Source organism: Cebus imitator, unplaced genomic scaffold, assembly GCF_001604975.1.
Source record: "Cebus imitator isolate Cc_AM_T3 unplaced genomic scaffold, Cebus_imitator-1.0 Scaffold95, whole genome shotgun sequence".
Classification (NCBI taxonomy): Eukaryota; Metazoa; Chordata; class Mammalia; order Primates; family Cebidae; genus Cebus; species Cebus imitator.
In genome coordinates this window covers 1,277,976-1,293,956 of record NW_016107410.1, presented here as the reverse complement: position 1 = coordinate 1,293,956, position 15,981 = coordinate 1,277,976, and the positions used below count along the sequence as shown (strand labels likewise).

Genomic DNA, 15,981 nt, shown 5'->3' with positions numbered 1-15,981 from the left:
CCAAAACTATATTTCTTCATTTGTAGCCAAGGATGCCTTGAAATTTCATGAAGTAGTATAAAAAGTCTAGAGCTGTGGGAAAAATGTGCATGGGAGATAACCAAGCCTGGTTCCACCTTCTGCATTTTTCAATTTGTTTTCTTATCAGCATGCCCATAAACTGGAAAAGCATTAGGCACAAACCCATTGATAAGCATATGAGAATTTCTTCTAGTGTCCCTCATTCTTCTTTATGGAATCTTTTGTAATAATTTTGGAGTCCCCATTAGAAATACAAAGAGTTATAATACAAATGTAAAAACAAATTATTTTAATGTCAGAGACTGAAATGCATGTGTAGCATCCCTTTTGTTAATCTTTGGATGAATGAGAGGGAGGGACAACTACCTGGGAAGAAAGAGTAGTTAATTCAGCTCACTACCAACATAAATGACAGTGGAGGACTTTCTTAACCATGAGGATTTGAAAGTTAAACTGCTGCATGCCACCTTCTAATTAGGATGCCTGGGAGTAAGCAACAGAAATGGACTCAGGCTTACTTCAAGAGAAAATGAATTTATTAAATATATATCTGTAAGCTCTCAGAATCAAAGAGAAAGTTGGAAGTTCAGCCCTGGAAAATGAACAGGGGTTAGGAGGAGCCACACATTTTTTAACATAGTGGTGTGTTCAGGAAAATCTGATTAGGACGATACAACTGGAAGCCACATTAATGAGCATGCACCATACCATCCTTGCTGGATACTGAGGGTCTGCTGTTGCTCTTGGGAATAATTTTTCAATTACAATTTTATTATTTCAAAATTCAGAGTCTTGGGTGGGTGTGCAACCTAAGGATATTTTATCTGGATTTTCTCTTATGATTGAAGACTGGGCTGTACTTCCTATCGATACATAATACAAGCATTCTCCAAAGTAGAAAGGGAAGTCAGATATGGAGTAACTAGATAAGAGGAAAAAAATGTATGCTAGGTAACCAACACAGAGAAAATGGGTGCATGGTCATTAATTTACCATCTTCAGATAGGCATACTTCTTTTCAGAGTAACTGGATAAAAATGTTCGATTCTTTCTAAATAATATCTTTTATCTTTTGTGGCAGATTACTTATTACTAGCTTCCAGTAATTAAAAAAATTAAACATCTGTCTACAGGTGCACTGACCAGTATCTATGACCTGATTTTGGTTTATTTAAACCTGTAGACCACCATGAGAAATACTATCATGTCTTTAAAAATGAGAAAACAGACTCAGAGAGATGAAGTCACATGATTGCCCAAATATTACAAAGAGAAATTGACATTGCCGGGATGAGATCTCATTTTCTACAGAGACATGAGAAAACTTATCTTTCAGATAAAATAGTTGTCATTTAGTTCACTATTGACTATTTCTACATTTGTTGGATCTCTTTTTTCTATATTTTTTCTTTACTAAAAATATTTTTATTTTCTACTTTGAGTTCTACTACATTCACTCATATTAGGCAGTAACGTTTTCTCCTAAATTAATGCCCTTATCCATTGGTTTTATTTTTCTTTATTCTCCATATCTCTATTAATTTATACATGGTTGTAATGAAAAGTCATATTAGAACATAAGATCTTGTATTTTTAAATCTTTAAGACCCCAAGACTTAGCATAGTGCCTGGCACATAGGAGGGTCCTGATACATATTTGCTTTATGATAATGGGCTTGAAGAAGGAAAATAAGGTATGAAAATGGAGTGGTAAAGGAAAAGTGAAAAAGGAGAAAGTTGGGTAGAGAAGAAAATGAATATGTAATGACTAGATAAAACTATCTTTTAGCACTTTGACCCACATAAATCAATACATAAGAGATTTAAAAATAACAGTTGTAATATTGATGACTGTTTGTCTCCTGTGGGTTCCAGTTTATTTCTTAGGGCATGTAAATATTTTTCTTAATGTTTTCTATTACCAAAATGATTTTTTCATCACAAGGTCTTCTCTTATGCTAAATAAGTTTTATGAACTGACATAGCCAAGAGAAAGTCTGTTATTATATTCCTTATATTCCATTTATTGGAGTTGGTCTTTATGCTAACTTTTGTCTGGTATCCATTTGTCTCCTAAAAAGCATGGATTAAAAGATAAGGCTTTAGGACTGGGAAGTGACTTACATAATTATGAATTTAATACAAAGGGGCATATTTCATTTCTTTGAAAATGCATAATGTGCTGCAAAGGTTTAAGAAATAAGAACTCTTTGAAAGGGTTTGCTGATATGAATAATTGCAAATGTCAAGGGATAAGGGTTTCCTGATAGTGATTCTATTTCTAGAATGTCAGGTACTGATGCAAAGCTGACATGAATGATTTGAATGAGTTGTTCTATGTTTCAAAGATGATCCTGTAGAGAAATGAAAGCAGTACTTTATAACCAACAGAGAGATTTATTTAAGGCCAAAATGTCAGAGGTAATCAAACTGTTTAACTTGTGCTCATATCTTTGCTTTGCATTATATAAATGGACACACAGAATTTATTGTATACTGACAAATTAAGGAAACAGAATTTTACAAAAAAGCAAAGTTGAATGCTGCATTGTGGCTTTTAGTAAATTTTGATAAAAGTCTTTATGGTAATATTCTTCATGAAGTATAAATACCAATATATATTCTATATAACATTTTTCCATTTGCTTTAAGTTTAAATTATCATGCATGCAAGAAAATGTATATAGGTGATCTTTGTGAACACTTCCACGTACATGGTGCCCAGAGCAGAAACAGAACATTGTTCACTCAATAGAGAAACCACTATTCTGACATCCACCAGTTACTCTTTACCCGCAAGGGTAATCATTATCCTGGTTTGTAACATCATTATTGGCTCTCACAAATAGCATTACTAAAAACATTGTTGTTTGTGTCTTTTGATACAGAAAGCACAGATGCAGAAATCTATCTACCCATATATGTTTCTGTTAGGTGTATATCTCAGACTGGAGTTGCTGAGTCAGACCCATGCTCTGCTTTGGTAAAAACTGTTAAAAGAATTTACAAAGTGATTGTACCAATTTATTCTCCCATCAGCAGTGCATGAGAGTTCCAATTGCTTCACATTCTTGATAACACTTATTAGCGGCTGTTTTTTATTTTAGCCATTCTAATTATAATACCAAAATATTTTGTGTGTGTATTTGCTTATATTCACTCACACTGCCAAAAGAGACTAAGTGATATAAATCAAAATAAGCACTTTTCATTTATCACTTTATTCATCAAAATTTTAAAGAATAATTTCTCCAAATGGTTTCTAGACTAAAATATAGCATATTGCTTAGAGGAGGAAACTTTTCTTCAATATTCAGTGGGAACTGATACATTAAAAAATATGTCAAGTATTTCAAAGATTTTTATTTATTAAGCAAATTTAAAGGTTTTTACAACAGCTATATACATGATGGAATTCAAGGCATCTTATTCTTACAGTGTCTTTCTCTGACAAAAAAATAACTGTATACATAGTTACATGCTTTAATATGATCTATATGATGATACTTTTTTATTTATTGAAATATAATATAGCATTTTGGAGGTTCCTATATGAAATAGAACCCTAATAGTGATTCTCTTTCACTGAAGAATTTCCATATGTCTCATTTATTTCCAAAACAATATTACATCAAATTTAAAGACAAATCTTTACTTTATTCTAAAATGTGTTCTTAAAGAAATTGATAAACTGGCATGACTAAAAAATTAATTAAAAATTTTAATTCGTAAAACAAAAGGACTAATGTTCCAGATAAATTTCGAAGCCAGTGTTTTGCCAGGGCATATGGTAAGGCTCGAATGTGGGTGGTATGCTGGGAGCCAGAAGGAGCTGAGGATATGGTTTCTGGAATGTTCAAGTTCTATTAGGCAGTGAAGAAGGTGAGAACTTCGTATGCTTTGAAGGACTTGCAACCAGTGCTTAAAAGAGCTGCAGTGATTGACTCTAGAAGATGAAGCTTAGAAGGATTCAAGTGGGAGATAATAAAACATTGGCATTGGAATTCACAAACATTTTAGACACATATATTAAAGAAATATGTTAGGAATCATGACTCCATTTTGCCAATTTTCATTCCCATTAGGCAGAATATCTGAACCATTCTTCTGCCAGCAGTCTCCCATGTCTATCTCCTATTCTGTAACTATCACCAATTATTTTCCCAAATGTTTTCGCTGATTAAACACTCATGGCTCATAACAAATTTAAATTTATCAATAACTGAAAAAAGTAGGTTCAAACTATGTGATCTAGCATTCAAGCTGCCCTATGGCTTTGTACAAACTTAACTTTTAGAGTAACCATATCATCATATGTATATTATAACTAAAATTAATGTTGGTGCTTTATCCATAAATGAACATATATAATTTACATAAATAAACTTGTACAAGTCATGTACAACAATAAGTGACAATAAGTATAGTAACTAATCATCAAAGAAATCAAAACCACAATGAGATATCACTTCACACCTGTCAAGAGAGCTATTATCAAAAAAAAGTGTTGGTAAAAATGTGGAGAAATTGGAACTCTTGTACACTTTTCAGTACACAAAATAATGCAGGTACTGTGTGAAAACAGCATGACTGTTCCTCAACAAATTAAAAATAAAACTACCTTATGATCTAGCAGTGCCATTTCTGGGTATTTATTCAAAATAATTGAAATGGAAATCTCAAAGAGTTGTCAGCACTCCAATGTTCATTGTAGCACTATTCACGATAGCCAGAATGTAGAAACAGTCTCAATGTCCATCAACAGGTAAATCGATAATGTGCTATGTATGTGCAATGGAATGCTATGCAAGCTTTGAAAAAAAGGAAACTGTGCAATCTGCAACAACACGGATGTACCTTGAAGACATGTTGCTAAGTGAAATAAGCCAGGCACAGGAAGACAAATACTGCATGATTCTGTTTTTATGGGGAATTGAAAATAATCAAATGCATAGAATTTAAGAGTGAAATGATGGTTGCGAGGGGCTGAGGGAGAAGGGAAAATGGGAAGTTACTAATCAACAGGCACAGCATTATAGTCAAGTGAGATTAGTAAGCTCTAGAGATAGGCAGGACAACATTATACCTATAGTCAATAATAATGCATGGTATGCTTACAAATTTAAGAGGGTAGATTTCATGCTGTGTTCTTACCACACACCATTTTTTAAGTCTCTACTATATTTTCCTAGTCTTCTCTGTTTTACTACCAGCTTCCCACTTCTCTGCCCTATTGTACATCCACCCATATCAAAAATCAAATTGCCATAGTCTTCCCATGCTATTAGGTATTTGTAAAATACAATCATGTGTTACTTAATGCTGGGGTTACGTTAGAAATTTGTTGTTAGGCAATTTTTTTATTGTGTGAACATCATAGGTATACCTATACCACCTATTTTGTATAGCCTGCTACAAATAGGCTATATGGTACAGCTTATTGGTCCTAAGCTACAAACCTGTAAAGCATGTTACTGTACTGAATATTGTGAGCAACTGTAACACAATGGTGTATATCTGTGTATCAAACATACAGAAACATAGAAAGGATAGAGCAAAAATAGAACATTATAATCTGATGGACCACCCTCATGTATGTGGTCTGTTATTGACCAAAACATTGCAATACAGTGCATGGCTATACTGTACAATCAATTATATTCATGCATTTTTGTACTGTTTAAGAGTTTCCAAATGGGAAAACAGATGTTACTATAGTGGTTCAGATAGAATAGATTTAATACAGATAATTCTTACAAACAGTGTTGTAATGGCTGGAGGGCCACAGTGGTGATATGCAGAACATACAAACACATATTGCCATTATCAAGGCAAGACCTGGGAACTTACACTCCCATCACCACTGCCACTGAGGTACTCTTGCCGAAGCTGGTGTACCAGAACCACTGCCAGATGTTTCTAGTTTCTGAGTGGTAGCTCGCTCGCTCTCTCTTTTTTTTTTTTTTTTTTTTTTTTGCAGAAAGTAACTAGAAGCCAACTACCAAAGAAGCTGAGAAGACTACTTTGCAAGGATGTCTTAGAAATGTAAATTTTAGGCTCCTAACTATCCCCAGTAATAAAGAACTATATAGGGGCAGGAGTGGGGCTGTCTACAAACAGACAACATCCAATGTGTATGTGTTGGTGAGATGACTGATGGTATAAGTTAATGTTAGTATTGTCATTGTCTTGTGTACAGAAATGGGCTCACGCTGAATTCTTTTTTGTTGTTTTTGTTTTTCTTTGTTTTTCGGTTTTGCTTTTGTCACTTGACAATAAATGAAAATTTTCCAAGTCAACTTTATTCTTTTCCAAGCACAAGCTTATTCTCTTTAAGTCCTGAATGTTATTATGTGGTGTGAATGAACAGTAATCCATCCAGGCATTCAATTATGACGAGTTTTCACTTTGACTCTTTGACAATTATTAGTTTTCACTTTGACTTTTCTTTTTGGCTGAAATGCTGAAATAAACATCACTGCTCATTGTTCTCTACAGATTGGTATATTTTGTTATTGCTGGTTTGCTTTGTTTTTCTACTCAGCAAGATCCCAGGTTTAGGATTGCTGGTGACATGGAAAATTGCCATATTATATTGCCAAATAGCTATAACTCATTATATTTTTAAAATTAAATTAGAAAAAGGACAGTTTTCATTGCATCTCTGCCAGCAATAGGTATTATCTGGGATACTTTCTTAATTACATTTTTATTTCCCAGAAAGCAAGCCATAGTAGAATGAACTCAAATACTATCCCAACTCCACTGTAACTTTACAGATGTTTCCAAACCACTATTATGCATGGAGATTTTTGAATGATTCACCATTTTCTAATTTTAAATTGTCATGAAAATTACTCATATCAGTGAAGGTGGAATAGCTTTTCAGTAATATTTCAGCTAAAACAGGTATAATATATTTAATTATATTTCTTTTGTGTTTTTATTTTCTTTCAAGATGGCTAAAATTTTGTGAGAGTGCAGCATTATAAGTTTGTGTCAGCCGTTGTCACAGGTTGAATCACTCATGGAAGGTAATTTACATCATAATTGCACTCAACCTCAATATCCTAATAACCTTTAATATCAAATGTTCACTTCTTGCCACATGTTCATCACAAGTTGCTTGTGGGTGTGGAGAGAATCTGCCTACTGTCTCCTTACCTAGAAATACAGCCTGCTGGGTGTCCAGCATCTGGTGCATTTGCTAGTAGTTGCAACAGAAGAGAATGTGGCAAATTAAAAATTGGCTCTTAAAGACTTCTACCCAGCAGTGATGTATATTGGGTTCCATCACTTGTTAATGAGCAACATTGACCATCACATTGGCTCAAATATCCGCTGGAACATTTATTACATATTTTCTAACCTAGCATAATACAGCACATAGTATTTCAATTGTTCTTCTCTTTAGTTTTTGGTGACTTTACCCATTTTGAATTATTTTACCTGTAGAGTAAGACCATTGATTTTGGAAAACTGGGAATTTGGCTGGCTCTGCAAATTGAAAAGTTAACTGGTCAAATAGCTTTTCCTTTTTATTTGTTTTAATGTTTGTGGTGGTGTGTTTGTTCTTGCATTGCTGTAGAGAAATACCTGAGACTGGGTAATTTATAAAGAAAAGAGGTTTAATTGGTTTAACGTTCTGCAGGTTGTGCATGCATGGCATACACATCTGCTTGTCTTCTGGGGAGGCCTCATGGCTGTTTACTCATGGCAGAAGGTGAAGCAGGAGTAGGCATATCACATGGCTAGAGAAGAAGTAAGAGAGAGTGGGGTGGCAGGGTGCCACACACTTTTGAACAGCCAGATCTCACGGGGATCCACTCAGTATTGTGAGGACAGCACCCAGCTGTGAAGGATGCATGCCCTTGACCTAAACACCTCCCACCAGGCCTCATCCCCAGCACTAGGGATTACATCTCAGAATGAGATTTTGCATGGACAGAGATCTAAATCATAACAGGTGGCTCACTGAAGAAAATGATTTATACTATAAAATATTATGATAGTTTAATCAATAATATTAGGATAAATGTCATTAGTGTGTGTCATATTTTCAATGTGATTTAAATGTAAGTGCAGCCCTTGATGATTGTCGTTTAGATCCAGCTTAATTCCCTCAGAGTGCCCAGATAGTACTTAGGAATACTTGCAGCTCTCAAATTGTTAAGGTAGTGGTTAGAATTTTCAATTATTATTTGAAACAAGTACAACTCAAGGATAAATCTTGATAATTGAAAAGGGATTAGGTTATTAAAAATGCACATTTTCATGAAGACAGCTACTTATTTTTTATCCACTGAAGAAAATAACTTGTGGACATTCTGGTATTACAGCTTTCAGGCATGACATTAAAATTCTGATTCCATATTGCTTGCTCTTCTACATTGAAGCAGATGTCAGTTTCATATGGATTCTGAATATCATCCAATCTGCTCTTCAAATATAAATGCAATTACTGGTCAATAGTTTTCGATAATTTTTACATCTGTTGAAGTTGTGGAGGTTTTATTAATTATTTTGACTTAGATTTGATTCTCTTCAGAAAGCTGAGAAGTTAGAATCATATTACTTTTGGTGAGGTCACCTCCACTCCTGTTAACAGCAACATGTGCTGAGTAGTCCAGGTGTGTATGATCTGTGCTGTTATTATTCACAAGTCCTTCTAGAAGGTCCAGGTACAGGAAATGAATTTCCTCCAAGTAAGGAAAACATTGTGCACCTGCGTTATATACTGTTTGTGAAAAGCAAGTGGATGTAGTATCCAAAAGGTGTAAAGCTTATGCTTTAGTTGGCTAGAACAAAGTTCATCGTTTTTCTCAGCATCAGGGATCCTGAAAGACATTAAACCCAACTTCTCTCCAGTGTTAGGGACCCTGAGAGGTAATTCTCAAACTTTTGCCTAAGTGTGATCCACATAATTTCAGTAATAAGTTTATTTCCTATTTCATTGTCTCACCTGAAAACATTCTAACTGGAGTGAAAGCAATAAATATCCTCTGTTAATACCTCTCCTCCTCCACTACCACTATAGCTGCTACTATTGTGCTGCTACTCCTAATACATAATTAACTAATATAGTGTGCACTCTACTCACCAAAACGTTGGGATAATTTACACATCAGCTAAAGCTGTTGAGGTTTCATTTTGACTGAGAATGAAACAAGAAAGGTTATCTTGTGTGCAGTCCACCCTGCTTTTAGTAATAGCCCCATGTGTTATTCTGCATTCATCATCTCTTTTATTCTTGACCACAGATCTGTAAGGTACGTGTGAGTCTTATTCAGATTTTATAAAGTAGAGGACTGAGATTTAGAAAGGTTAAGAACACTATCAAGGTCATTAGGATTTTAAATTTAAGCTGCCTGGCTATAAAGCCCATGCTTTTAAGCACCTTGCAGTACCCTCCTTTCATTATTTTTATTTATTTTTAAATTCTTATTCTGATATTGATATTATCACCTGTGATTTAAAAATGACCCTGTCGTAGTGGTGGAATTAATAATTAAATCACCCACCTGTAAATGCTTGTTAAGTTACCAGAATTAAAATAGAATATCCATGAAATGTTCTTGATATTAAAATTGTTTTTGTCACTGTGCACACCAAGATTTAAAATCTAAAGCCTCATAATTATTCAGGCAATTGTTTTGGAAGCTCTTGTGTTTTCTCTATTTGCTATTGTCTATTGATTCTATAGCATGCTAGGCTACATGGGCCCTAAGCCATCTTTCACCTTCTTAGTAGAATGTTTGATCTAAACAGCAATTTCGCTTGCCCTGGACAATGTTCTGCTTCCCCTGACCACAGAAACACGGTTCTGTGGAACGTTATAATACCACATGGGTCAGCAGTTTCAAATGTTTGGCATTAAAGACATTGTAAAGTGAATTATAAATAATTTTATCCTGAATTAGCTATATCATAGGCACATCCTGACATTAGTTTGCACTGTTGTTCCTATTGTTGGGGCTGTTATGGTTGATTTTATTTTGACAGACACTGTGATATGTTAAAATTAAAACTCTTTCTGGAACTTGCAGTTACAAGGTTATTATTATTGCTGTGCTCTTTACAAAAGAGTTGCCAAGATTGGTGCACTGGAAGATGTATTCCACTTATCAGTTCAAAGGAATTTTATTATTGCTTCTACCATCAGTGAATCTGTGAGTTGAACTGGATAAAATCAGAGATTATCTAGCAATTATTTTATTGATCACTAAATGTATTTTTATAAAAGTAAAGGCCCCAAATTGAAGCTCTTCAGTCAGTTGGCTGTTACTAAAATGGCATATAGTTACGGTTATCAGTCTCTTGAGTATGCAAAACGTTATCTCAAAGCTAAACCAATATTTTGGTATGGAGAGATATTATTAAATAGTTGAAATATTGTTGCTGAAAATATGGATTTAAAAGCATCAATACCAGTGCCATGGAATTTCCAAATGACAAGTCAATATTGACACAGTAAAACAGAAAAAGCCATTAATAATTGAAAGTAATAAAAATATATGTCTTAAAACAACTTGAAGCAGGCAAAGAATACAACGTGGCTATTCAGTGATCATTCTGTAACATTAAAGTTTTAAAAGTCATCCTAATATGTTGGGTTTTTGTTTGTTTCACATGTTTCCTGATCCAGATTTATATTTTTGAAAATAATATCTACTATCAACCTGATATAAAGAGCAGTTCATTGCGACTGACATCTTCTGGAAAAGAAGAAATAATTTTTAATGGGATTGCTGACTGGTTATATGAAGGTGAGTTGATCAGATTTAGTTTCAAAAGAAACAAATGACATATTTTTATACAAAATCTACCAAAAAATCTACTCATTCAAGAGCAATACTTACAGTATGATTTCTTCTCATTTCCTCTCAAAATTGCTCTCATGCTTTCATATCTTTGCATGTGCTTATATTTTGTGTGGTTGTGATTTACATCTATTTATATGATTCCACTTTTGTTGTATATATCTATATATAGGCTAGATAAATATTATTTGTGAGGACAACTAATGAAAGTAAATGGTTACCTTATGTCACTCTGGAATTAGATGCTGAATTTTTTCTGACTTTGGAAAAGAAGAAACAGAAACGTTTATTTCTAGAAAAATGCATAAAAAGCCACCTGATTTTAGTCATTTTCATTAGGGACGTTCTGTCACATTTTATCAGCTATTGCAAAGGGAGCAAAATAAAACCCACATAAAGAGTTATTTTCAGTATCTATTGATTCAATTTTTAGTAATAGTTGAGAATATAAAAATAAATTAGGTGATGAAAATTTATCCAGTTTTTATCACATACCAATTATCAGCTGAGTTCTAGATACAGTTTGCCTGGGGAAGACTCAAAGTTTGAGTTTATTACCTACATTTCAGATGCTTCAGCTGATTTTGAAAAAATATGCCAAGATTTAAAGTAAGTTAGTCTACTTTATTATAAATTATAAAGCTATGAATCATTCAAGTATGAATTTTATTTTTTGGGCAATATTTACAAATGTAATCTCTCTACCTCAGATTTGGTATTTTTAATTCTGTAAGAAAAGTGAATCATTTAGAACAAGTAGTTATTCATTCATTCTCTCACTCAAATAATATCATTGAAGGCATACTGTGTTCCAGATAGGTGTCTATGTGCTAAGATAAAAGAAGAAGCAAAAAGTACTGCTCTAATGAACCATACTTTTACATGAAATATTTTGTTAGGTGGAGCTATTTTATTAAGGAAGAGATGTTGTTACCCTTGAGATTTATATGTTTATGTGTATATGTATATCCATAATAGATTTCTATGTACATGCCAGCATCAAATAAAAGATTTTTAGAGGCTACAGTTTATTGTGAAGAGCAATGAGAACTTCTATGAAAATATCAACAATAAGTATGCTGTGAAAGCATATATTAGAAAAAGAAACACACAGATAAGTAGGGTTCAAATGGCCGGAGGGCACTGGGATGGCCCCAGAATTGAATAAACAGGTGGATAACACGTTTTAAAATACGGTTAGTTCTGGCAATGTAGGTAGCAGGAGCTAATCCAAGCTTTACCTAGAGAACTGCAGAGACTAAGATGTGCCCTTTTCTTTCAAAATATTGTTAGTAGTGTGTGACACTGTTACAGGTGAAGAAACCGTATTAATGCAGTGTGGTAAGTAGCTGAGTCTTAGTCAACACAGAATTCTATAGAAGAACAAAGGAATGATACCATTCTAGGGGTTTGCAAGCATTTTTCTAAAGGAGAAAACCTGGCCAGCCAGTGTCTCAAGCCTGTAATCTCAGTGCTTTGGGAGGCCAAGGTGGGAGGATTATTCAAAGCCAGGAGTTCCAGATCAGCCTAGGCAACATAGCAAGGTTCTTAACTCTATTATAAAATTTTTTTAAAAAGTGACCATTTGTGGTGGGAGGCACCTATGGTCCCAGCTGAAGAGATGATTGCCAATTAAGAGAGGATTGCTTGAGCTCAGGAGTTGAAGGGTGCAAGGAGCCATAATTCAGGCCACTGCTCTCCAGTTTAGGCAATAGAGTGAGATTTTTACCTCTTAAAATGAGAGGGGGGGGGGAGAGAGAGAGAGAAAGAGAGAGAGAATGAATGAATATGCATCTGAGTTGAGCCCGAGAAGTTAACAAGGGTTACACATGAGAAGAAATTAGGAAGGAAAAATCTAAGCAGATTAACAATTTGCAAAAACCCAGAAGTGTGTCCCTAGGAAACCAAAGTCTCCTTGATATTATTGGGCCATAAAATTTGAGATACAGGAAGGTAGCAAGAACCAAGAGATAGTGACCTCTATCAATGATCTGGGACTTTATTTATGTTAGTACCAATTAATAGGGAAACTAATAGAACTTTTCAAGTAAGAGAGTGACAAGATTTGATCTTCAATATGAATAGATTGTTTTGGCCACAGTGGGAAACTGGGATCTAATAGTGGAAAGAAACAGTGAGTAGGTGTAAGGCTTCTTCTGTGTTCTATCAAGAGATAATAAGCAGTGGAACCAGCGTTAAAGCAGCAAAAAGGAGGAAAGATGCTAAAATTGTTGAGGCAATAAAATACATAGGTCTTAGTGGCTAAGCAGATAAGCTGAGTGATTAGAAGTCAAGGATGATTCTGTAGCTTCTGGTTTGGGTCACTAGTAAGTAGTGGTAGCAGACATAGCCAGCAGGCATTAACAAGGAACAGTGGGTTTCAGGGAAGAGAAGACTAGTTTAGCAGCAATGTGGGCATTGTGCCACACGCTGACATGCTACCTTGGTTATAAAAGGTGGTCTGTAACGTAGATGAACTTTCAATCAACTGAGGGTATGCTCAATGTATATCATGTATTGTGCTGCTCCATCCTGGATTAAGATGGCTTGGGCCTCTGTCCTACTGAAAAGGCTTCATACAGGTTTATGGCTATTACGTTTTTAAGGAGAAAAATTAGATTTTCTGACAAATAAGATAATTTTCTAACTAAAGAATAAAAATCTATGTATTGGGTCTGAGGGTAAACTGTTTGTAGGGGTTGTGGGGAGCAGAACAAACAGGTAATAAAACCTTTTGTTTGATGCTGTAGGTCTGACACATGCCAAAGGGGAAAGGAAAAAGTATAGTTTTGCCATACCTTGGGTTCCTGTGTTGCAGATAACTAGGGAGTGCTGTACGTGTATGTGATTTACTCATCACAATGTTTGTGTATCTAATCACTTACTGAGAAACCGAGACATACTGGTGCTGTGGCTCATTCCTGTAATCCTAGCACTTTGAGGGGCCAAGTCAGGTGGATCACTTAAGCCCAGGAGTTCAAGACCAGCCTGGGCAATATGACAAAATCCCATCTCTACTAAAAAACAAAAGAATTAGTGGGTGGGTGGTGGGGTAGTGCATGCCTGTGGTCCCAGCTACTCTGGAAGCTGAGGCGGGAGGATCACCTAAACCGAGAAGTTGAGGCTGCAGTGAGCCAAGAACATGCTATTGCACTCCAGCCTGAGCAACAAAAGTGAGACCCTATCTCAAAAGAAAAAAAACTAGAAACCAAGACTCAGAGAGAATCAGTGATTTAGACATGGCCACAAAGCTAATGAGTGGGAGAGCCAACATTTAAATGTGTGTTTTTGTTCCTAAAGCCAGGGCTTAGTCACTAGACTACTCTACTTATTATAGGGAGATGTCCTTCACTATTCCCTAAGACATAGCACATATTCTGGGACCTAAACTGTTAGATTTCAGTGATGTGTTTTCTCATCTAAAGACTTATCCTACTGTCCATGGACTTACTCCAATTCTCACTGCATTTCCAGAAGGAACCCTACCCATGACATCAGTGTTAAAGTTTGGCGAGGGATGTAAGCTATCAAATGTTAGTGATTTTCCCTTACTATTTTGCCTGCTATTCCCAACCTCTGCTTCAAGAGTCCTACGTGCACCTTTCCCTCCCACTGTCACTGTGCTTGTGGAATGTGCCAGGAGCTCCCAGACTCCAGACCTTTTTTTCACCTTTAATGAACTCGCTGAAACACAGTGATATTGCCTAGGGAATGCATGTAATTTCAACTCCATGTATGTGTTACTCTGGTGTGGAGATTTCTTTTTTGTTACTTTACAGGAGTCAGTTATAATCTAAATTAGCATGTGTGGGAGACAGAGAAAGTAACATGTAACATTTCCACTTTTTTAATTTTAATTTTAATTTTTTATTGTACTTTATTTAGGTTCTGGGGCACATGTGCAGATCATGCAGGATTGTTGCGTAGGTACACACATGGCAATGTGGTTTGCTACTTCCATCCCCCTGTCACCTACATCTGGCATTTCTCCCCGTGTTATCCTTCCCCGACCTCCGCACCCCCTGCTTTCCCTCCCTTACCCCCCACAACAGACCCCAGTGTGTGATGCTCCCCTCCCTGTGTCCATGTGTTCTCATTGTTATCCTTCATAGAGACAACATCTGGAAACCATCATTCTCAGCAAACTGACACAAGAACAGAAAATCAAACGCTGCATGGCGTCACTCATAGATGGTTGTTGAATAATGGGAACACAAGGACACAGGGAAGGGCGCATCCACTTTTTAAAAATTGAAATTTACCTTTTATAAATGTCATAGAAAAAAAAAGATGAGAGAAAGAGTCACATAAAAGACAATAAAATGTTTTCACAGTAGGCTTTCAGGACATGTCTTAACCTTTTAAGACCAGGGTAATCTGTAAGAGTAGCTGCTGCTCCCAACTAGTCACTAAATAAGAGTCCTTAGAAGTGTCAGTTTTAAGAATCTTTGTCTCTATATCCAATATAATTTAGTTCCTAAAGAAAGTAAAATAATATCAAATACAATGCATTTTAAACAGTGAAGTCAGAAAAATAAAATGCTCAAAACAGAAGATTTTTTTAAATTATATTTTAAGTTCTGGGGTACATGTGCAGAATGTGCAGCCAGCAAATGTGAAAAAATGCTCATCATCACTGGTCATTAGAGAAATGCAAATCAAAACTACATTGAGATACTATCTCACACCAGTCAGAATGATGATCATTAAAAAATCAGAAAACCACAGATGCTGGAGAGGATATGAAGAAATAGGAACATTTTTATACTGTTGGTGGGAGTATAAATTAGTTCAACCATTGTGGAAGACACTGTGGCGATTCCTCAAGGATCTAGAAATAGAAGTACCATTTGACCCAGCAACCCCATTACTGGGTATATACCCAAAGGATTATAAATCATTCTATTATAAAGACACATTCTATTATAAAGACACCTGTTTATTGTGATGCTGTTTACAATAACAGAAGATTATTTTAAGTTCACACAAAACACATCTAATGTTATTCACATAAATTGCTGTATTTAACATAGCAACATAATTGAATAAGATGTTCAGATCAAAGCTTTACTTTAAAAACTTTTACAGCCGGGCGCAGTGGCTCACGCCTGTAATCCCAGCACTTTGGGAGGCCGAGGCG

General features: G+C 35.3%; 1 protein-coding gene across 3 annotated transcripts in view; it reads left to right on the top strand.

The window, feature by feature from the left end:
* The window catches only part of DPP10 (dipeptidyl peptidase like 10), a 1,448,345-nt gene that overhangs the window by 1,337,399 nt on the left and 94,965 nt on the right, over positions 1-15,981 (top strand). For all 3 annotated transcript variants that reach the window (XM_017536067.2, XM_017536066.2, XM_017536068.2), the window contains exon 8: positions 10,667-10,787. In XM_017536067.2, coding sequence (XP_017391556.1) covers positions 10,667-10,787 — 121 coding nt within the window. The remainder of the gene's footprint in view (positions 1-10,666; positions 10,788-15,981) is intronic.